Source organism: Coenobita brevimanus, chromosome 14, assembly GCF_032717465.1.
Source record: "Coenobita brevimanus isolate Jiangsu-jjx chromosome 14, ASM3271746v2, whole genome shotgun sequence".
Lineage (NCBI taxonomy): Eukaryota > Metazoa > Arthropoda > Malacostraca > Decapoda > Coenobitidae > Coenobita > Coenobita brevimanus.
The window spans coordinates 57,649,296-57,674,541 of NC_136967.1; the positions used below are offsets into that span (position 1 = coordinate 57,649,296).

Sequence of the window (25,246 nt, forward strand, 5' to 3'; positions counted from 1 at the left end):
CCTCCTCAGGACTACCCATATCCGCTGTTTCAGTTCTGGTGGTTTCGTCACTGCCACACCTACACGGACCCTCATATACTATTTCACCCTTATCAGACACTGGGGTCTCACTGTCCTCAACTCTCTCCCCAACGTTCACCATCACCACACCACTAGATTCTAATTCCGGAGGATTATGACTAGTAAAGCTTTTCTCTCTAGATGGTAAATCACTGTCTGTGCTTGCATCATATGAATAAATTAAACTCAGTTCACGAGTGCCAACCAGACTGGGGAATGACTGCTCATAATCATAGGGCTCAAAGAAGGTATCTACACAAGAACTCGCACTGGCGTCTGAGTATGCTGAACTATCAGTTTCAGCCACACCAGCAGGGGAAATGGGACTAGATAAATTTTCTTTTATATTTTTCTTGTCAGACGTCCTAGATGGGAAGAAATCTATGACAGCAGAAGTTACAGGTTGTGGAGTATCATTTTCACCCTCATTCTCAGACTGTGAGAGGCTACTGCTGTCCTCACTATCCACTACAAACTCTGTCGACACCTGTGATGGAGACTCAATGGTCTGTGTTTTAACGATGAAGAATTCATCAACTTCTTTCACAAGATCTGGCCTGTCATCTTCATCCTCACTCGCAGCAGTTACTTCCACTGTCACCTGGGGTGGAGTGTGGGTGGTGGCAGGAGTGTGTGTGGTGAAGAGTGAACTGTGTGATGTGGAAACAATATCCTGTGTCGGGACGGTGAATGTATGAGTCGTATCAGGGATAATTATGGAAAGCACAGGGTCAAATGTGACAGCAGGGTCGTGTCTGGTGACAGAGTCTTCATTGGGGGCAGGCTCAAGTGTGATGACAGGTTCATGAGCTGGGACAGTGTAGACTGTGCTAACCGAGTCATGTGTGGGAACAGAGTCGAGGGATGAGACAAGGTTTGGTGCTGTTGTTGGTTCTGCTGCAGTGACAGGAATATTTGGGGAGATAGGATCTAGAGATAACGATGAATCTAGTGTGACTGAAGGGTCTGGTGTGGGGTTAAAATCGAGTATTATTGCAGAGTCCAATGTGGTGCCAGGGTCGGGAGTAGAAGCAGAAATGGCAGAGAAAACCTTATCAGGAGTTGGGACTGGATCGTGGGATGAGACTGGGTCAATTGTGAGAGAAATAATGTTGTGTGTGGTAGTTTCAGAGACACTTGTAGTACCAGGAACATTCACAACGTTGTCGAGAAGATGTGTGGTGGTAACATGTCCATCTGCAGCATCAGAGATGTGCTCAATCGGCGCCCCATCACATGACTTGACCTCTGTCACTAGTGGCAAGATTCCAGCATCACTTGCGCGTTTCTCGCCACACACACAATCGCCGTGAAGGCTTTCAGACTCACTGAATTCCCCAGAAATAGAGGAACAAGCCGTGCAGGGATGTTCTGTGAAGACAGTTGTCCCTGATGGGCAGCGAGAGGGTGTTAGCAGACTTGCCTCAGTGTATGTCTCGGTCAACAAATTTGACGTAGCCTCAATTACTTCTGATTCACACAATTCCTTCCCGAAGGAAAGGTCAAGCGGGTTGCCGTGTTCAGCTTTGAATTTTTCAGTCTTCTCTTTCCATGCTCGACCTCGCACCAGCCTGGGTCTGCCCGGGACAGCGACGGGTGTTGCAGGTTGCTCCGTTTTTGCGTCTCTCTTGTTCTTCTTGCCTTTCTTTTTACCAGACTTTTTGCCATTCACCTTCTCCTTTTCCTTGACACTTTCTGAGTTGCCAATGCATTTTCCTTCTGTGGGCAGATCAGGAGAGGGAGTCAAGTCGCCAGTTCTCTCCCCAGGGACCTGCAACATTGGGGTTTCTGGGGTTACATTCCCTACCTCTTTACTGAGTGGCATACTCTCACCCTTACCGTCATCTTCCTCAGCATCACTTGAAGGGGTTTCTTCCTCATCGTTAACAGTAACACTTTCACTGACGGTCAGATCCTGAGTCTCGTCACCACTGTCTGAAGTGTAGTCAGCTGTTCCTACACACTTGTCTTCACATGGCACCAGCTCTCCCTCAGATTCAGTCTCAGACCCACACACAGAGGAAGGCTTTCGGTCACGACTCTCGTAACCTATGGAAACCTGGGGTGACATCTCCCTTTCCGTTATGACAGGAGACGGAGAGCGCCGATCTTCCTCGATTATCATGCTGGGTTGATTTATGCCTGAGAGTAGGTCGGTATTGCTGGGTTCTGGTGAAGGTGGTATCGGGGAGGTCTTCTCCTGGTCCTCCATCAGAGCCATCAGGACGGCCTCGATGTCTCCCTTGATCAGCAGGTCATCCCCATCATCAAATTCCTGCTCCTGGGTACTGGGCTCAACCACACAGATGTCATCCAGGGTCAGCCAGTTTTCATCGTCCCCTTGTTTTGCTTCATGGTCCACGGTCTCCACTTTTTCCCCGCCGGCGGAATCATCACTGTCTCCACTTGGCTCAGTCTCCCACTCATCGTCATCACCTTCGTCATCTTGCACCCGTGAGCTCGGCACCTCTTCTACATCTTTGGACAAGGCTGAGGTACCGCTTGAGAGTTCATCACTGATTTCTGTAATTAACGTACTGTCTGCTTCAGATGTGATGGGAAACTCCGTCTTTGCTTCCTCCAAGATAGTTTCATTGTCTTTTCCCACCTGTAGATCTTCTTCAATCCCGACAGAGGAAGTTGTGCTGCCGTCTGTGTCTCCTCCGATGTTCTGACTGACTTCAGTATCAGATATGGAGGGGAATCTGGTCTTGTCTTCCTCACCAATACTGACATCCAGCAGGTCATCTCCACTATCACTAGGTTCAGTTTCTTCCTTTATGTCAGCCATGAACACCATAGGATGAACAGGATTAATTTCTCTGTGTATTCTTTCTCGTCCATCATCATCATCTATATCAATAACCTGGCTTTCTTCCTTCGCAGCAACTTCAGCAATATTATCATCTACAAAATGTACATGCAAATTAGTCTGCTTCTGACAGACACGTTGTTCCTCAATGACCGGGAATTCTACCTGATCACCGACATATTCCGCAGCATCAGTACCATCTGCATCACTATCTGCAAGTAAATCAGTCTGCTTCTGAGGAATGCTTGCTTCCTCAGTGACTGGGCCTTCAACCTTATCACTGACACACTCTGGGGCATCTATATTTTCAGCTCCAGTGTTTTGCGTCGTCTGGTCAATCTTCACACCATCATCAACAATGCCCTGGTCCCCTCCTAAGCTGCCCTTGTCTCTCTCACAGCCAATAAGGTCATCCTGGGTGATAACGAGGCCAGGCTTATTAGTACGATGACCTTCCCCGTCACTTAGGTCCTCCCAGCATTCCACCACCTCCTCTTTCTTCTTGGGCACTTCCTCCTCCCTCCTGACGTTCAGATCGAAAGTAACTCTCAATCCTTTGCCACCCTTCTTTTTGTGCCTTCCTTTGCCCCTCCCTGCCCCCTGCCCGTTCACCTGCCCCTGCTGCCCCTGCCCTGCGCCATGTGTAGGGGGCGGGGGAGGGGGCGCAGGGGGACGTGTGACTTGGGGCCTGGGGATGAAGCTGGCGAAGGTGGGCTCCCCCTGACGCCTCGCCTCACGCATTCTCTCCCTCTTAGACATCACGGGTACTTGGCTGACTCGCTCGCTTCACAAAGGACGGGTTCTGGTGGCCTCCTCACCCAACCACGTCACCATGACTCACGCAGCTGCAGCCACAACCACACCACTACCACAAAATCACCACTCAGAGCCTTCCACGATTCTTCACAGTTACATCACCCGAAAATCACCAGTCTTAGCCTTCCACGAATCTTCACAGTTACACCACCCAAAAATCACCAGTCTTAGTCTTCCAAGATTCTTAACAGTTACACGATTCTACCAAAAATCACGAGTCTCTCAATGATTCTTAACAGCAGCCACAAAACTAATTCCATCAGCTTCTTCTCCCGAGATTCTTGCCAGTTACGCCACACTGAAATCACTGTTTGTCTTCCAATATATCTCTCTCTCTTTTTACAACTACGTCACATCAGCGTCACAAAATCACTAGTCTAGTCTTCCAATATTCTTAACAGTTAATCACAGCCTTTGATCTCAGACACCTAAAAAAGAAAAAAACGGGGAAAAAAAATACTGTAATCCAAAAATAGGCATAACAGAGCGGTTGCACCAGTTTCCAAGCCTCTATAGCTCTCTGTCACTATCCTGCATAATCAGTGCTTCCTCTCGTGCTAGCGGAAAAAAAAAGAAAAAGAAAAAAATATGCGCAGGATGTGTAAATAATAAAAAAAAACATACAAGCAGCGGATGCAAAAGATCGTGACGCAATGGAAAAAAAAAAAGGGAACCGAAGAGATAAAACATATGATAAATAAAATAGATGTGGCTAAGAACGAAATGAAAATATGAGAAAAACTTTTAAAAATGACATTATGAGAAGCGAAGGATATGGAAAGCAATGAAAAGATTGGATGGGAACGACAAGGATCATCTTCCCTTCCTATAATTTCGCACCATAATTATTAACACAAGAGCACAATGAGAGAGAGAGAGAGAGAGAGAGAGAGAGAGAGAGAGAGAGAGAGAGAGAGAGAGAGAGAGAAACGGTGACCTAAGCGTAAACAGAACATGGGGTCAGGAACTTCCTCCTCCCTCCTCCTCCTCCTCCTCTCACTCCACTTCCTCCTCACCACCATATGTTTCCCCACAGCCGCCCCTGAGCGAACACATCCCCCCTGGTGAACGATAGGAGGGCTAAGAATAAGGGCGTTTTCACTGGGATTGGCTTCGGTTTCATTTTGTCTCGTGGTTTTATTTTGTTCACAGCATTCAGGAGCTATGACGTCACAGCCCAGTCACTCAAGGGCGCTCGGGGAGAAGGAGAGAAGGGGGAAGGGGTGAGGGGAGAAGAGGGGAAGGGGTGAGGCGACAGGAGGGGAAGGGGTAAAGGAAGAAGAGGGGAAGAGGTAAAGGGAGTGAAGGCGAAGGGGTGAGGGGAGGGGAGGGGAGGGGAGGGGAGGGGAGGGGAGACAGAAGAGGAAGGGATACAGGGAGGAGAAGGGAGGATAAGAAGTGGAAAAGAGAAATGGGAGATGAGTGATAGGGAAGAGAGTATATTAAGAAGGAAGAATGCGGAAAAGAAAGGGAGCAGAAAAATAAGGGGGAGGGGGAGAGGGACGTGTAAGGAGAAAGAAGAGGGAAGGATAAGGAGAAGGAAGTGAGGGTAGAGGGAGGAGTAAGGGGAAGGCTGGGGGAGGAAGGGGGGGAGGGAGGGAGGGCGGGGGAGAAAACACGTGGGTATGATGAAAGGGGTACAGTGAGGAAGAGAGGGAAAGGAAGAGGTGGGGTGGGTGAAAGATGAGATGGGGAAGGATGATGGGAGAAAATGGGAAAGATAAGGAGATGGAGGAATGGGAGAAGAGGAAGGAAAAGGAGTAAAAAAAAAAAAAAGGAAGAATATACAGAAAGCAAGAAAACAAGGGAAGGGGAAGAAAAGAATATGAAGAAAGTGTGTGAAATGGAAGGGTTACGTTTGAGGAAGAGGAACTGAAAGGAGAATGGAGTAAGTGAGAAGGACACAGAACAGAGCTGGAGTAGAGGAAGAGATGCAGGAGTATGGAGGGAGAAGGACAAAGATGGAGGAGGGGGGGGGGATGAAAGACGAGGGAGATAAAGACGAAGAAAAAAGGATAGGCGGGGACTGGAATGGTCATCAAGGACAAGAAAGAAAGAAAGAAGAGACGTAAGAAAGGGGGAAGAGAAGCAAAGGGGGTGAGAGGAAAAGAGGGTAAGGAGAGAGAGAATGGAAGGAGGGTAGTGAGAAGACAAGGAAGAAGAGCAGACATAGGTAAGGAAAAGAGGGAAATAAAGACAGTGAACAGTAAGAAAGAGGGAGAGGAGAAAATAGTGAAGAGGGAAGGAATAAAGGAGACAGCGAGGCGTATTACGATACTAAAGAAAACGGGGGATGGCAGGAGGGGTTACTACGAGAAACGGGATTTACGGCACCCTAGCACGTGGGTACAATAAAGGGAAGAGGGGGGGAGAAGATCCGCCTCTGAATAGCCAAAGGAGATACGAAAAGGCTTATGCGGAAGGTATGGGTGTGGGGATAAGGAAGAGATTGCGTCTTGAGGTGAAAATAAAATAATCAAAGCACTTAATATGAAAGAACCTTGAACATATGCAAATTACAATGTGTGTGTGTGTGTGTGTGTGTGTGTGTGTGTGTGTGTGTGTGTGTGTGTGTGTGTGTTGACGGAAGCTAAACCGGTTATCAATACGCAGAGGGTGAGGTTAGGAGAGAGGGCGATATACAAGAGGAGGGGAAAAGCTATGTGGATAAAGGAAGAGGAGAGAGAGAGTGGAGGGGAAATCGAAGGGGAAAATTAAGAGTAGGGAACTCATGAAAAGGAAAAATTGTGGGAGGGGACAAAAGAAGGAACGATGATAAGAAAGGAGGAATGGCGTATACGGAAAAATAGTAGAAGAGAAAACGTTTATGATGAAGACAAAGAAAATCAAGGAAGAAGGAAGTGACAAAGCGGGGGGAAACAGGATGTGAGAAAAGGCAGGAAGAGAGGGAGGGAAAAGTACTGAAGAGGAGTGCGAGAGGGCGACAGGTAATGAAAGATTCTGAGTAGGGATTCGAGTAGTTAAAAAAAAAAAAAAAATACACAGAAACTAGACACTAAAACATCTGGATGGTCAAAGTTTATGTCCGCACTAAAACTGCCTTAATGTGCATGAAAGCTACAACGAGTCAATAAAGCGATTCACTAGATAACGAAGGAACAGCGTCTCGCTAGCACGGACGAAGCACTTGTTTTTTGATCGCCACACAGCTAGCCCAGAATAGTATGTCAACTTTCTCCTGAGCACTCCTTGGGTTCCTCACTATGCAGAGTATGAGAGAAATCAAGCAAATTTGTTAAGATTGGTGGCTAGTGACAGAAGAATCCACACGCACACAAATACTCCGGTCACTCTGCTCGGCGCACCTCACTACACATTAGGTGCTTGGAATTTTCATGAATCCTCAAGGTCTACTGTGTCTGACGCTTGCCTAGTAATGAAGCAACACTGAGCACTACACTGTCACTGCTTGTGCTTTTGTCTGACTGCCTCTCCTTGCCACACTTCTGACACGAGTGGATAGAAGTGCGAGCAGTGTGAGTGGAGTCAGGTGGTGCAGGTGTGGAACTGGTAGTGTCCGCGCCACGCCGGGCCTGCGCGGTATCACGTGGCCCTCAGGGTGCCAACTGGCGGCCCGGGAGGCAGCGCCAGGCTGGTTTGGGAAGCAGAGTCCCCAGCAGTGCCAGCCAGACGCGCGCTACACTGGGCACCCACGCTCACCACCACCACCACCATCACCGCTACCACCATCACGCTCCCTGCACCATGACATGCCCACGCTCTTCATCATACTCAACACCATCATTCCACCAACCACAAAACAGGGCAACCGCTTGCCCCAGCACAGACACATGATGCTTGATCAGGCACACCACCACCAGACTACACTGGCCTTGTAACTATAAACAAGACACGCCTCTTGACAAGTGCACCAACAACACTTAAACTATATTTCCAAATCAATTCAGCGCCTGTAACTCATTCTTAGGCAATCACCACAACACGTTTTCTGTCTCCAGGGAGCACACCATCCACTGACAGGCAGCAGCAATGTGTAAGAACCGAGTACCATGGTGCTTAACTCGTGTCTCCTCGTAGCTCAACTGAGGATTCAAACGATGGCGGGGGAGACTGGGGGGAGAGGGAGAGGAATGAGGGGTACGGAGAGAAGGGGATGGGGGTCGGGAGGGAAGGTGGGAGGGTGAGACTGCCACTCTATTTGTGGATGGGTGCTAGGGATGCAATGCCGTCCACATCGCCTCTGCCTTCATCTGTTCGCATCTCTACCATCCCTTCTCTTCCCATCGATCACCAAACTCACTACCATAACCTGCAGAATTATACGGCATTCTAAATTACCGTAATAAAAGCGCAGTTGGCAAAAGATTCTACTCCCTCCTCCCAGTCTCCCCCAGGCCCCTCCTCATCTCTCTCAGTACACCCTCCCTCCTAGGCCCCTAATCCCCACCTCCACCCAGGCTGACGTCACCAGGGTCCCAACTGCGGGTGCCAGCTATCCCAATCCTCGACCCTCTTTGCATCACCCACACGGCATCTCAGCTTCGGGAAAAAGGGCTTCTCGTAGATTACCTCACCTTTGCGGGCTACTACTCTTGCTCTGCGACAGGGAGTTAAAAATAGTGAGAGTCTCGTCCGGACCTGTGCACCTCAAGCCTCGTTTTGTTTACATCTGATAAAGTTATTTATGCCAAACACTGCTCTGTGTGTGTGTGTGTGTGTGTGTGTGTGTGTGTGTGTGTGTGTGTGTGTGTGTGCGCGCGCGCGCATTAACTAAGAGCTGCAGCCTCCCAGCTTGTACACTGTTGTTCTGGGATGAAGTTCTGGGTAGGATATCAGGAAGTTCAGTATTGTATCAGCGAATGTTCACGTGTCCAGAATGATAGCAAAACTTGTGATAAACGCAGCAGTATCCTGAGGCGCTGACTGAACATACCTGGTTTTCGATCAAGATATATTTATTAACGAGACTGCCAAGTTTGTGATGCTGCGGAGTAAAGAATCATTAGTGTATTTCTTCAGTCGCAGAGAGTCAAGATTCAGGACGCGGTCTCTCTCTCCTTCCGTGGTCTGAAAGCTAAATATGGTTCATTGAATATTCATCCCCGTCGCCCTGGCCTGCTTGGGAATCGCATGCTGTGTTGGACCATGCCTCCCTCTCGATCCTCCCTCGCCTCCCCATCTTCCTTCCCCATCGTCCCTAGTCTCCCCACACTCCTCCCCATCGTCTCCACATCCTCCTTCCCCATGGTCCCTTGCCTCCCCATCCTCCTTCCCCATCGTCCCTAGTCTCCCCATCCTCCTTCCTCATCGTCCCTTGCCTCACCATCTTCCTTCTCCATCGTGCCTCGCCTCCCCAAACTCCTTCTTCATCGTGCCTCGCCTCCCCATCCTCCTTCCCCATCGTGCCTCGCCTCCACATCCTCCTTCCCCATCGTGCCTCGCCTCCACATCCTCCTTCCCCATCGTCCCTCGCCTCCCCATCGTCCCTCCCCTTCCTCTCCCCTACCCCCCTACATACACTCCACCACAGCTGATTAAGACCATCCCAATCTGCACACTTTCACAACATCACATTGACCCGATGAGGCGACCCTGATGAGACCACCACCTCTTCTCATTACAAAGTGTTTTTCTTCATCGGCTTGGGAATGAAGTGTGTGTACTTTTACGACAATTTTCGTTCTCTACCGAGTTAAGAGGAACGTATGGAAAGAGAGGAAAGTGCCCTGTGAATATATGTGATTGATGTGAGGGAAATGTGTGAGTGAGGTGAAGGACGTGTGAGTCTGATGGGGACGTAAAACACAAGGTCAGAAAGCATATGGCTGAGTGAGAAACGTGGCCAAGTAGCACAAGACCAGGAACGCAAGGGCTGGATGACAACATGCGGAGGGGATAGGGGACAGGAACGTGAGGTTTAGATAAGAACACACAGCAGGAAGTATGGGACGAAAGGAACGATTTGGAAAACTCCATGCCTGGCAGAGAACGGTGAGGAACGGACGGGTTAGGAGGAATATGCAACTGCCAGACTGCAACGATGAGTGGGAGGTGAGGAATAAAAGATTAAGAGGAGAAACCAAAGAAGGAAATGAAGGACATAGACTTTGTTGTGGAAGTAAGATGAGAGATGCCAAGGTTAATGGACAAGGGTGAGCAACGTAAGGGACGAGATGGGAGACCAGGGCAGACAGGGAACGCTGAGGAACGTAAGCCGACGATATGGGAGACAAGGCTTGAGGAGAAACGGTGAGGAACGTCAGGGGACGAGATGAAAGACACGGCTAGAGGGAGGGAACGGTAAGGAAGGTAAGGGGTAGGAAAGGGGGCAATCAGGGAGGTGAGGAGGGACGGGAGCCAGTTACCGCCATCGTGCTTCACCCCCTCCACCACGATAATCTTGGCCCCGTCTGTGCCATCACGCCCTTCCCCTTCCACCACCACCCTCTACTCTCAGACAAGGAGCGCCAAGAATCCACCATGTGACAATCAACTACCTCTGACAGCCTTTCCTTCCTCAGCTACACCTCTCTCTCACAGTCCTTCCTTCTTGTTATGCCTTTATTCCTTCAACATGTGATCCTCTTTCTGCTATTTTCAGTGACGACGAAGGTGGATATGGTGAGGAGGAAACAGAAATAGTCTTAGATTTCAACGTCACATTCTTGCAGAGGAGGGAAGGGGCTAAGAACCAAGCGATCCCTCTCTTTCATCGTTCTCACTAATTGCCATTGACATCCAAACACAGGGGGTGGAAGAGGGAGGCACAACCCGCATCCTGACAAACATCTCCTGGTCTTCCCCTCCCTCAGCCTCCTTCCAATGCCTGTTCCTCCTTTCCCCTCAGCTGATCCATCCTTTGTCGTGATTTTCCGTCTCTCCCCTCCAGACACAAGTCCTTTTTTTCCTATTTTCACTTCATTCACCTTTATCCATCTCATTTTTCTTGCCAGGTATCCATACTTTTTTTTTTTTTTTATTACGAGTAATTTCATTCTTTTTCTCTCGGAACTACTTGGCACTCCTGTCATCCACACAGCATGTAACTTCAAACGTCTTTCATTCTTCTTATCCTTATTTTCCGGACAGCTTCCCTAAGGAACCCATTTTATGTGGCACTGTCGGCTTTGTACCTCATCCTTTTGGCGATTTATAATGTTCTGTCTTCATATCCTCTTTCACATTATTACTTACATCGTTTTAGTATCGACCAGAGGACATACCGAAGTGCCACGTGCTGCATAAATCGCTGATGAAAGGGTGCTACGAATCTCCAAAGCCACTTAGAAGAGGGCTCGTTATCTTATCTAAGTTTAAGTACCTTTCTTCCCCATATCGTCCTCATATAACCCTTATCAGTGCCCTATCAGCCGTCCTTCCATCACTGTCCTCTACACTCTCCTATCCAGTCCATCGTCATCATCATCATCATCAACCCCTCTCTTAGCCTTGTCACTCACAGCAACACTTCCCCCTTCAAGGCTTTCATTTCGCCCGTGCCTAATCATCCGGTTCCTCATCCTGATCCACGCGTCTCATCCGTGTTCCCCAGCCTCCCCCCTCTGCCTCCCCACTCGTCTGTCCCCACTTGTACCACTACACACTCAAGGGCCTCACAGGGTCGAGAGGTGGAGATGGCAGTGACCTTGTGGAGCGGTGATGCATTTTTTTTGGTCTATCATGGTGCCTTATCCCCCTACACATCCGTCACTCATCATTACCACTTATCCAGACGTCACCTTTAGTCTCTTCTGCCATGACATCTATTAAACACACAACAACAAGACGATTTTTATTCAACGATTTATTTACCTTCAACCAGACGATTTTACACATCGATTTTATTCTCGTGCTGGAAGAATTAACACCAAATCTAACCCCTCCAGTCCGAAAAATCCCTCCTCTGTTACATAAAATCGTCTGGAGATGGCAAGAATTATGTTCAGGATAACATATAGCTAAAATTTTCGTTTCTATGGCAACCAGACATGAACAAGCATCACGTATAGCCATTGTATCTTTTAATTTAGCGTCCAGTTTACAAAAAAAATAAGATAAATTTAGTTCCTCATATTCCACATTTTGTTCATAATTCACTTCCCACCAACAGCGGAAATGCCACAGGAACTTCCGGGTGTGTTTGAAATTACCTGACGTCACTTCCTCCCCTGTACTCCCAAGTGTTATTCGTCCTGAGGCACCAGTAGTAGGAGTCAGGCTTATGTGGTGATGAAATTTTGGTGATAAGAGGAGGACACTGTGGGCGGAGTAAATTAAGGTCAGTGTTGTCTGTATGGTTTCTAGGAGGGAAAGTCAACGTATTTCCACTATAAACAGATATTAAGAATTACCACTACAGCAACTCAATTTCTGTAGGCTTCCTCACAACAAAATACACACATATCATCTGGCTACATACGCATATATTATCTATTTGGGTACACGGCACCACAATTATCATACTTTATATTAAACACACTACCATAATTATCACAGACACTCTCATGGGTTAAAACATATCCAAATTCTTGGGAAAAAATAAAGATGCCAGGTTAGTCCTTGTGTAGTAATATCCATCGGGGAATTCTAGGTTGGCCTATTTTAAAATGAAGCCTTACGCAGAGGTACTTATATAACAAGCCGGTTCTTCATCTCATCATCCCTCGTCTCTCTTCCTCGGTCACATCTCACTCAATGAAACGTCAAACCCAGTCTAGTTCCTTAAGGTTGACATATCATCTAACTCTGCTCATAAAAAACTCTTCTAAACAGCGCACAGTACGAGTTCAGAGGTTCATAAGTGAGGAAAAAATACCTGTGAAAAATTGGGTTCTAGGTTACACATCTTATTGAAGTGGACGCAGGCGTAAGACGAGACCCCGCGACCCCGTCTAACAGGTTCTGCTAGGTAACTCGACCCGTTCACTCAAACCTGCACGGGAGCGGCCCCATATCGCCTTCACACCAGCCCCGGCCATCAACTGCGGTGAAGGAGGAGGGGTATACGGTACGCAGCCCCTCACAAGCACTATTTTCGTAATACATTCTCCTTCATTAGGACTCAAACATATTAAGAATGAGCAGTATATTTTTCGAAACGTCGACCTTTGGTAAGACATGTTCATTGTTCCCCCCCCCCCACCTAAACGCAGGGAGGGATATACGCAACCCTCCATAAGCACCATTTTCGTTTCACTGCAACTCCTTTCGACAATATTTACAGAGAGCTCTTGGCACCACCCCGTAATGGCGGCCCTTGGTAAGACATAAAGTGACTTGGGTGAAAGGCACTAGACGCAAACACATTACGCTCGTCTAAACGCTCCGCCCACTCCCCAGTAAGCATCCACTGACTCACCCACCCACCCTCTAACTCTCCTCTCCCTCCCACCCACGCGGCACTTTCTTCTCCTACCTACCTACGAGCAGCTCTATGATCCACCACACTATACTCAGCAAATTCACGTTTAAGTCACTGCTTTTCTGGCCTCCACAGCACTAACTCACTCACGGTCCGGCAGCGCAGACCGATAAACACACTCGTTATCGCGGCGAACACCTGGCGCCACGACCTCGGTATGTCTGTCAGGTGTGAGGCGGGGAGCTGCCACACACGAACTAAGAGGAGCAGGAACTGGTAGACGGGGGAGTCCTGTGCGCCCTCAACTCACCCCCTTCCACCCCCTGCCCTGCCCTGCCCTGCCCAGTGTGGTGTATGTTTGGGCCTCGCGGGAGGGGAGTGGAGAGTGCCTGAATGAATGGCACCTCTGTTCCTCGTGGCAGCGTTTTAGTCGATCCTCCGTCCACCGTCCTTAAATTGGCTCTATCTTGAATTCCAATCATCTTCTTTGAGTACTGGCACTCACAAGACATACCTCAAGCCACTGCACCCTCGGCAGTGTGGCAATAGTTGTCTGGCAGTGTAGGGGTAGCGAGTGATGGTGGGGTGGATGTGAGAACGTGACCGAGAATGGCTGGTAGTGTGTGGTGGAGTTACTGTGAAATGGTGACTAGGAATGACTGTGCAAGCGTGGTGTGGTGCGGTGTGGTGTTAAAAGAAAGAAAGCAAGGAGGTGATCTGTAAGGGAGTATGGGGAGAAAACTAACTGAGGAGTGAAGGAGGAGGAACAGCTATGGCAAGGTGAGAAGCAACCCGATATTGTGGTCACTCGGTTGTAGGGCGGGTGGGGGGCGAGGTGTCGGGTGGATGACTAGCTGGTTTGGGGGTGGATGAAGAATGAGATTAGGGTTACGGGAACGGGTGGATGAAAACATAAGATGGATGACTACCTGGTGAATGAAGAGTGAGCTTTGATGATTGATGAAAAAATTAGTTGAAAATGAGTTTGATGAAGATTGATGTTAGGTCACGATAAGTCAAATGATAATGATTGAAAACTGAGTACGAGAGAATGAATAAATGTTGGAGAAAGAGGATGTACTCATGTAAGAAGTAAAAGGAAGAAAGAGGGAGAGTGTAATGAGGACAAGACTAGAAAGAGGAGGGAGAAGAGTGAAGTGGTGTGTATGTATATGTGACAAGCTACACTGACATGAGAGAGGGTGGGGGAAAGAAGAGACGAAAACTGTAAGAAAGATGAAAGTGGAAGAGTGTGGGCGAGCGTGAAGAAGGGAGGATGTGCGGAAGATAAGGCGCACGGTAGGATGACTGTGGGTGGACAAGTGAAGGTGGTTATGGAGGTGGAGAATGAATGAAGACAAGGGTGTGGAGTCAACAAGAGTGTGGGGTGGATGAGGATGTATGGTAGAGATGAGATGGGTGTGGACTTGACGAGGAAGTGTATATACTGTAAGAAAAGTTGGGTGTATGACGGTGTTGAGGGAATGATGATTAGTAGAAAGGTGTGTGAGGTTTATGAGATTGAGGGGTTAATAGGGTGATGGGAGATGATGGTGTAGGGTAGATGAGGGTGAGGGGTGGATGAGGGTGTGTGGAGGTGTGGAAGGGGCTAGGTAGGTACCGTGGTGGAGCCGGTAGACTAGACTGACTCGCCTTGCATGTGGAACTCTCGTGTTGCATCGCTCACACCTTTATTGATCCGCCACTACCACCACCATCACCATCTGTCCCACCAGCACTTCCGGTCAACCATTACCACCACCACCATCACCAAATACCACCATCATCCAGTCAGTACCAAAACCACCACTACCACCATTATCACCACCACCACCACCACCACCACGATCATCATCCTTTTCCCTACTTCCGACAATACCACTACCACCACCACCACCCTCATCCACCATCTTCCCGATCACTACCAACAGCAAATACCACACCATTATCATAGCTACCAAGAAATACCACCATCACCACAACTACCACCATCTCCCAATCCACCAGTTTCGATCGATACCGCAACTAGCATCATTACCAACAACTTCCCAACCACCATCACCACCACCACCACAGCCAACTTCCCTACCTCCATCATCACCACCATCACCAACACCACCACAGCCACCGCTCAAATCGCCACCACCACCCTTACTATCCGGACTATCATTACTTCCGTCACCACTCAACCAATATCACTCCCATCATCACCATTACCAACACTGCCACGCCTAGCATCCTTACTGACATCACCATTGACACCATCTTCCCTATCATCACTACCCTATCAATGTAACTCAAACAACTACCACCACATTCCTACCACAACTACCACCACACTCCTCCCAAAATTACCAACACATTCCTACAACTACCACCACATTCCTACCACAACTATCATCACATTCTTCCACCACTAACACCGACAACAAAGAAGACTCTATTACCCACCCATTTCTCACAAAATATCAACCACTCCATCTTGAAACTCAAACAGACCTTGACATACTGATTTAATTCTTCCTTTAACCAGATGAAATAATTTACCAAAGAGGGACCCACGCAATCCAATGTCGAGATTCACCAACAAACTTACGAACTGCTCCTCTCGTAACTATGAATTTCTTATGCAGGGAGAGTCAAAAACTAGGGAATGTTATACCCTCTCCTTCCTTCTTCCCCCTGCAAATATAACTCTTAGATCGAAAGTACGTATGTGAATCTAATCCATATATTTGTAATCCACTTTCGGTACCAACACACAGCTCTTTCGAGCCACATCCTCGTCGCCAAAAATACACAGAAAAATATAATAGATGGAGCTATAAGAGGAAATTGATTGAAAGTTTATATGGGAATCAGTCAGCCATATTCGCAGCCCACAACCCTCACATACCTTCCCAACCACGCCGTCATTATCACACACACGTGGATACAGTATACATAAATTGGATACAGGTGGTGGTGTAGCTGTGCGTAGAGGTGGAGGTTGTGGAGCAGCTGTGTGTAGAGGTGGAGGTAGAGGAGCAGCTGTGTGTAGTGATGGTGGTGTGGCTATCTCCATCACCACTTCCTTCCTCCCCATCCCCCAACTCTCACCAAGGTTTTTTTTCGTTAATTGCTACAACGACAATGCTGGTTGGTGGGCGGGGCGGAGCGGGGGTGAAAGGGAACACAGGAAGGGTGAGGCAGGGGAAAAGGGCAGGCTGTCTGGAAGCGGAGAAAAGAGGGGGAAGAGTGAGGAGAATGGGAAAAGAAGGGAAGGATTAGAGCAGGGAGAAAGGGAAAGAAAGGGAAGGATGAGGGAAAGAGTGGGGAGAATGGGAGAGGAAAGCAAGGATCAGGGAAACAAGCAAGAAATATGGGTGCGGGAGGAAGTAATGGGCAAAATCCGAGATTTTGGCAGGAAAGGGGAAAAGGCAGGAGTAAGAAGAATGGAAAAGGAGAGGAAATGGATAAGGGTAAACTTTCTTAAACGAGGTGGAATGAGGGAAATGAGCAGGGAAAATGAGAGAGGAGGAAGGGAGGGGTAATGGACAAGGTGAGGTGAAGGGTGTCTGGCAGAGGAGGGATGAGGATATGAACAGGAAGGCAAGGAAGAAGGAAGCAAAATTCAGGAACGGAAAAGGATGAAAGAAGAGTTAACGAATGGAACAGAAAGAGTGAGGGAGCATTAAGGTGAGAGAAAATGGGGATGGGAAGGGAATTCTGAAGAAGGATGGGAGGGTGGAAGAGAGGGAGTGAGAGAGAAAGGGATGGAAGAAGAGAGGGAGTGAGAGAGGGTGGGGTGGAGGAAGAGAGGGAGTGAAAGAGGAAGGGATGGAGGAAGAGGGGGAACGAGGAAGGAAGGGAGCGTGGTCATCAGATGGAGCGGTTGCCAGCTATGACAGCCTCCCCTTCCCTCCCTCCCTCCCTCCTCCCTCTCCACACATCCTTCCCCCACACTCACAACCACACCCAACCCTTCACTCCACTCCACTCTGGTAGTCCTTTCTCCTCACCATATTACTTCACTGCACCACAAAGAAAGAGAAGCACAAATGGCAGAATCGAAACCACAATCAAAACAAAGGTAACAACCCTTTTCACTTTAATTTTCGTAAACAAGCATATCAATCACCAAAACTACCTTAATCAATCACCAAAAACACAAATAACCTACACAAATTCACCACCATAGATGAATAACGGCGCACGCAAGAGGTCAAGGTGGTTATTGATTTATTTAAAACTCCCGCGTAAAGTAGCGAGGGGAGAAAGTGAAAGGGCTCGTGTTCTTGTCGGTCAAGGAGGCTCCCTAACACCACTTCCTAAGCGATTTATTTTTGGATATGGCTGGTTAATGTTCTTTTCCTAATATCCCTTCCCTAGCGATTTATATTGGATATGGCTGGTTAATGTTCTTTTCCTAACACCTCTTCCTTAACGATTTATTTCTGGATATGGCTAGGTAATATCCATTTGTATGTCATTTATGAAAAGTAGGATGACTCTGAAAGGATTTATGTAACAGAAGGCAGTAAGGTACAATAAACAAAATAAATCGCTCAAGAGAAGGTGTTTGGGACGACACTACCGGCCGAGGTGTGTTGGGTACAAGGCTGGCCAGGCACAGGTGAGTTAGTGACTGGACAACCCCTTCCACACGAGGACGTCTTGCTTCTTCTTACTCTTGCCATAGAAAGACGATTTTATTAAGTTTAGTGAAGATCTATCGTGGTAAATGGGTTAATGAAGGCTCTAAATTACCCTTCAAGAATGACGTATCCCTATTCTTTATAAAGCGATGCGTGTAAAAAGGGAGGGGAAAAAGAAGAGAAAAAAAAAGGGACGGAAACAAAACAGGAAAAAGGAAAAAGGAAGGAAAAAAAGAAAAGGGAGGGAAAAAGAAGCTGAATACAAAAGGCGACCGTAATAAACCGCGTAAAAAGAGGAAGAAATCATATAAAAAAGACGAACTTGTAAACCGTGTAAAAAGAGGTAGAAATCGAATAAAAAAAGACGACCTTGTAAACCGTGTAAAAAAAGAAAGAAATCGAACGACAACGACGACCTAGTAAATCGTGTGAAAAAGAAAAAAAAAAGAAACTGCATAACAAAGACGACCTAGTAAACAATGTAAAAAAAAAAAAAGAAAAAACTGAAACCGGATTAAAAATAAAAGATTTTGTAGTGAAGGGTTTAAATAAGAGTCCGGGCTATTGATTCTGACAGGGGTTTGCCTCAGTAGAGAGAGGGTTGGGTAAAATACAAAGGACTGGGCTACCTACCAAGCGGGATGATTTATAGAGAGGATACACAAGATACAGAAAGGGCTGAATTAATGTGAACAGCGGACAGGGTTGTGTATATAAACAAAAGACCGACCTGTGTGAAGAAAGGACTGGGGTGGGAACAGAAGGCGTTGAACTCTATAAACTATGCAGAGAGACTTGGGCTGGATACAAAGGCTTAGACAGGGCTAAGACAAGATTAGAAGGTCCGAGGGCTTACTTTGCTGGGTACCAAGAGCAAAGGACAGTTAAGAATACGAAAGGAAAGGATAAACAGAGTGGAAAGGGAAGACAGTGCCGAAATGACATGAAAAAGGAGAGAAGTGAAGGGGGGAAATACGCAGACAGGCTACATGCAAATTAAAATTCTGAGTGCCAAGGCTTCTCTCTCGCAAGTAAATCAGTGAAGATGTCCACAGCAGCAAAATTTATAACTTCTTCATAGCTAAATATCTTAAAATACTGAACAAAGCTGCCTTGCATGAAACTAAGTAAAATAAACATGGGCGTTCACAGCCACGAAAGGCGCTGGTCTGTGCGTATCTATCTGGCACGGGTCTTACGAGAGGACAGGGTAGAGAGGGAGGGAGAGGGGAAGGGAGGGAGGGAGGGAGAGAGGGAGGGGACAGGAAGGAAAGGCATGCAAGGAACACAGGATAATGATAATGAGTGGGATCAGCAGAATTAGTGGATCAAGGGCAGGCTGAAGCAAGAGGGTGGGATAGTCTGTGGTGAGGCAGGAACAAGCTTGAGAGCGAGCAAGATTGAGGGGAAAAGAAATAGACTTGATTTAAGAACGAAGATGTGTACAATACGCATAGAAAACTTAGGACGTACTGATGTAAGAGAAAACGGTGAACTGGAGAGAGGGAGCAATGTGGACAATACAGGAGAACATACAAAATAAACGAGATAAGTAGACAGCAAGGACAAGATTCAACTAATGAGGCAAGGATCAAAGGGAGGGATGGACAGATGGGAAAATGACTGGTTGATAAAGAGAGAAAATAACGAAAATAACAGACTGAGGGGGACAAAGGACTGACAAGGCGAGGAATCGATTTTAGCGGAATGCACTGCGAGAAGTAGGTTAGCTTGACGAAAAGAAAACGAATGAGGGAGGTGGATGAAGTGAGAGGGATGGATTAAGAGGAAAAGAAAGTGTGAGAGAGATAAGGATAGATTACGAGGGAATGGATGCGGCACACAAACAACAAGATTGAGATAGTCGACCCTCAGAAGTCAACTATGAGGTGACAAGAACGCAACCCTCACTTTCTCTGGCCACACTCTTGGCGGGCGGTGGGTGGAGTGGCGTAGTGAAGGGTAAGAGGGAGGACGAATGAAGAGAGGGTGAGGGAGTGGAAGATGAGGGAGAGACGTAGTGACAATGTGAGAGGGAGGACGAACGAAGAGAGGGTGAGGGAGTGGATGAGGCTGAGGAGGATGTAGGAATATAGGTGAAGAGGAATAATTAGGTTCGGGTGAGAGGATGAGCGGGTGGATGAAGATGAGAGAGAGGGAGAATGGGAGGATGAGATGGATCAGCGAGTGAGACAAAGGAAAAAAAAATATTAATCTAGGTGGATGAGACGAAAAATTAAAGAAGGAATGAAGAAAGAGGGCAGGTGAGATGAAAGAACAGGTGTGGCGATGAAGGGTGAGAGAGGATAGATGGGAAAGGAAGGAGTGACAGGCAGGAAGGTGAGGAGAGAGAGGGGGGGGAGGGGGGAGAACTGCGTGGGTGGAGCGAGAGGGGAGAGGGTGCAGGGGGAGACGAGGGGGGAGAGTGGGGAGGCAGCAGGTGCGTTAGGAAGTAAATAGCTGTGACGCAATATGGGCGTGGAGGACGAGGCATGCAGACAGACCTAAGGGAACTCAAGACCACATAATTCACGTCTTCGGGGTTGAACAGGAGGAAATGGAGAAAGAAAATTATAAAGGAAGGAAAGGAATTTGGAAAGATGAAGATGAAGAATAAACAGAGTAGAAAGGAAGTGAGAAGAAAAACGAAAAAAAGGAAAGAAGAGAGATATGAAGAGTTCACAAGAGGAGAAGAGACGTGAGTGGAGAGAAGAAAATGCACACAAGAGGTGCAGATTAAGGAAAAACAATGTTATGATAAGGAGAGTAAGAGACAATGGAAGGAATGTATAAGTACTGAAGGTGACAGGATCTGAGATAAGAGGTGTGGAAGGGTATATGACGTTCACCTCCCCCACACGTCCACTCAAGCACACTACGTCACATCCGTTTATATCAGGTAAAATAAACATTAGGGTACAACATGTAACAACTTGGACAGGAAATTCCCATCTTTTTAGGCACTTACAGAAATAGTACACAAAGATTTGTAACCAATAATTTTATCATTTCAAATAAATATATTTATATCTATCTATCAATATGTTTGTGTTTGTCTGTATGTATGTATGTACGTAACAGTGTATGTATGGCATATGTATGTATGTATGTATAAACTATTTCATTCTCTGTATTCTTGTCTTTGAATACAGTAATGAGTACTGTATATAACGAAAACAATAAGAAACATATATGAAAGTCAAAATACATTCGGAAAAGGAGTGGAGTGTGGACTGTGTGTATGTGTGTGTGGGGGGAGTATGGGCGTGGGAAGGCTGGACTGGTGTGTGTTTGTGGGGGAGGTATGGAAGTGGGGAGAGAACGTTAGGGTGGTTTGACAATGAGGGTCGGAGTGGGGGGTTATTAATGGGGGTAAGGGCGAGTGTGGGCATGAAGGTGAGTGTGAGGGGGTGAGGGTTAGTGGAGGGAGGGGTGAGGGTAAGTGGGGGGAGGGGCGAGGGTGTGGGTGGGAGGGTGGGACTGGTGTGGGATGGCTCGAGTTTCCTACACTGTTGTCGTCACCTCTACTCTGTTTATCCTACCCTGCCTGCCCGACCTCGCTCACTCTTCCTGCCCACCTCTCTCTCTCTCCGTCACTTCCACTTCCCTACTCTTCCTCCCACCCATTCCCACTCTCTTACCTCCCCTCCCTCCCACCCACCCAGTATCACTCTCATGCCTTTCCCAATCATTCTCGCCTTCTCCCAGGCACCTACCCTTCCTCCCCCACTCCCTTCTCCACCAACCTCGCTACGCTTCTCGCCTTATCATCACATCAATAAACAATTGCAACTGATACTAGAGATAGCAGAACCTAATGTTTACTCAATTATCTTATCAATCAATTAACAATAATCAAAGTCTCTGACTAATTCGATATGATAATGTATTGTGTATATATGATCGATGCATGCCTGACGATATAGAAGGTACGATATATATTTGTGTAAAAACTGTAAAACATTTTGTACAAACCATTACCCTGAGTGTGTGTGTGTGTGTGTGTGTGTGTGTGTGTGTGTGTGTGTGTGTGTGTGTGTGTGTGTGTGTGTGTGTGTGTGTGGTGTGCGTGTGTGAGTGTGCGTGCGTATGTGTGTGTGTGTGTCACGCCCCCTACGACCAAGTAAAACAAACAGCGTACACCAATACCCTCCCTTCCTGCCCCATGCCTCCCTTCTTTCCTCCCTTCACGGAAACGAGGAAGTGGGAAGCAAAATAATAACAAGAAAAAAAACAACAATGACAGTAGCAGCATCGAGTACCAAGAAGATAAATAAATAATGGAAATAAAGTCTGTACAGCACTAATAAACTACTGATCGATACTATTACTTCTACCACTACGAAAGCGACCATGAACATCTACTACTACTACTGCTACTACTACTATTACTACTACTGCTACTACTACTACTTCCCTAACCCTCTACCGCTGAGAATTAACTGTGAATCCTGACCCACGTAGCAAATCCTAACGTCTACCCTGCTTGACTCCTCCTCCTTGGCTGGGTAAGAAGAGAACCAGTTTTTAAGATTAACATTTCTTTTTAACTTTTGTTGTCTCTTCGTTTCCTCCTTACCCGTTTTGTCTTATTTCTTTTGATTCTATAATTTTCTTGTAATATTACTTTTTGTTCAACTTACGATCTCAAATTACAAAGTTCTTCGTCTTCCTTCTTATTCTACATTTTTCAAAACTTCCTTCTTCCCTTTCTTGCTTCAATTATTTCTCCTCTTTCCTGCTAACCGTCTCTTCTCCTTCGATTTCATGTCCCCTGATTTTCTCTTTTTTTCACCTTCACTTGTGCATTTTTTCTTTTCATTTCTCCCTTTTTTCCTGCCTCTCCCACGGCCAGGATCCAGTTTCCCACAGATGTTACAATACGGTCTACTCTCTCGATAATGTGATACCTGGGACGAGGCCTTACTAATCCCACCCACCCCTTGCCTTACATCACTCAACAGCAATTATATATGTAAATATGTAAATGAAAAAACGTACATAAAATTTAATAATGTTGCTGTGTAATATAAGTGAACGAACAATAAGAGTGGGTTCCTCTCTCTCTCTCTCTCTCTCTCTCTCTCCAGCATTTAATGTTCTCAAAACTTAAGCACATAAAAGTTCATATACCTAAAAAAAAATAAAAAATGTTTATATCCGTATTAAAGTCACTAAACGCTACTAATCACGTATTTCTGGAGAACAGTAGCCCACTTCTCAGAATTAGCCTACAACATTTAACTGCATATACTACACTTATTGCTTTGTCAGTCTACTAATGATTTAATAATACGAGAATTTTGCATGAATCTAATATTCCCACCAAAAGCCTACATCGTCATCATCATCATTACCATCACCACCACCAAAACCACTATCATCATCATCATCCTAATCCTATTACAGTACCAAATCCAATGAGCAGTAACCATAACGTGAGACAGGCAATCAAAAAGTAGCACTACCTTCTGAGTGTCCAGTGTTAAGTAACGTACAGTGAAATGCAGAACAGTCTCCGTTACCGACAAACACATTAAACCATCTACTTACCTTCTGGTCACTGGCATAATTTAACACTACTTACTACAATAACAGTTTAAGCGTGGCTGTGTTGCTAAGCGGGTGAGTCACATCTATGAACAAAAACTCCACGAGACGGCCAATGCACTCCCTGCTGTCCTTGATTAATATAATATGAAACTGTATATACGGAAAATGTACTGAAATAAAACGGCAATTAAATTATACAAATACAAAGCAGCAAGACAACCACGCCATTGAAAAGAATAAATATACAGTATACAGTACACAATTTTCACGCCGAAATTCAGGTCTTCTCTGCAAAAATTTTGACAATTTTCAAATGATTTCGGCGGTGTAAAAAGATACAATTATGAAAAATTTTCCCAGAGCGGCGATTTCATTATGTTGATTATAATAACTGGACGATGGTCACATTCAGAAGTACGTATACAACTTAAATATTGTTTTATCCTACAATATACAATACCGTTCTTACTTTGAAGTCTTATACGAATGTCAAAAAGGTTTGAGAAAAGTCTATGTAAACAATTCATGTGAAAACTTTAATAATCACATAATGACCATGAAATCGAAGTGAAAACTGGTATGACTACAAAAAATCTGTAACCATGTACTCACTTTGAACCTCGAGCAGCTCCGGCTCCAGGGTGCCCTCCATCTGCAGGTGACGAACGATCTCCGTCAGGCACTTGATGTTGGTCTGGGTGGTGGCGACGATCTCAGCCTGGGAAGGAAGGGCGGCCGTCACAACAGTCACACACTCAACCATCAACTTCAATGTTTTTATCACCGTAAGTTTCAGTCATTGTGCTATATCCGTAATCAGTCTTGTGGTTAAGCTTCGATATTAGGTACCTGTGTCACTGATAGACTCTCACTGATCAGTAAATTTAGTAACACTGATAACCATTCAACATGATTCATTTCACCACTTCAACAGAACAATTCCTAGCATATATGGGCATCAAATTTTGACTATCAGTTGATCTAACCCACCTGACGGAAAACTTTCCATGTCCATGACAAACGGTGTGTCAATACTTCTATTATTTTTGTTCGTAATATATCTCGATTAATTTTGTTAATACTAATAGACTTCGATTAATTTTGTTCGAAACTAATATATTGGTATGTCTATTACGATAAATAATGAGATTGTCATACCTGAAGAATACAACATGATGAACAACCAGTGGCATCGTAAGAAAGTGGGTTTATTACCGATCGTTGCTACAGGCGACTAAAACTTGCTAAAAACTTTTGTAAGATCTAACCGCGCCCCTCAATATTATATGCCAATGTGTTATAGAACATTTTTTGCATCTTAGCTTTGTAAGGTCATATATAGCAGACACCAACACCGTGCTATCAATTCCTTTATTTATTTGTTTTTAATCCCTCTCAACGCTACTGTTTATTGCCTTTATCCTGATGGTACCGTAAAATCGCCCCTTTACGCACATAAATCTTGCTAAATCTAGGATGATCACCAGCGCACTCAACTACACCACAAACAACAGATCAGCATAGCACCAAGGCATTTGAACGTTGCCAGCACAGCACCACTGAACTTCAACGTACCCAGCACACCACCACATCACCGCAACACAGCCAGCACAACACCGCCCTTTAACATTGCCAGAACAGCATCATGGTATATCTAGTGCAGCACCACAAAAACGCCAAAGCACGCCTACGCAGCCGACCCACCACTACCACAGCACTCCTACAGGCCAGTACAGCACCGCAGGAACGCCACAGCTGCACCCACAATCAGTTCCAGTTTCCAGCAGCTGTGACCGCCAGCTGCTTCAACAAAGATGCTGGGTGCCGCTGGACGCAACCTTGCCACTTTAATACCACTTTCACTCTCACTAAACTGGACATTAATACCATTTCCTAATACCCTAAAACAGGACCAAGTATACAGTAACTAATTCATGCAGCGACGATGCTAACAATTACTATACAAACCATCTCCTCTACGCAATATGGCAACCCTTCCTAATGGCAGGGTGGAGTTAGAGTCAC

General features: G+C 46.3%; 1 protein-coding gene across 1 annotated transcript in view; it reads right to left on the reverse strand.

Annotated features, from left to right (window-relative positions):
• The window catches only part of klar (klarsicht), a 441,086-nt gene that overhangs the window by 51,509 nt on the left and 364,331 nt on the right, over window positions 1-25,246 (reverse strand). The window contains exon 18 of the mRNA XM_080265346.1: window positions 23,834-23,939. Coding sequence (XP_080121472.1) covers window positions 23,834-23,939 — 106 coding nt within the window. The remainder of the gene's footprint in view (window positions 1-23,833; window positions 23,940-25,246) is intronic.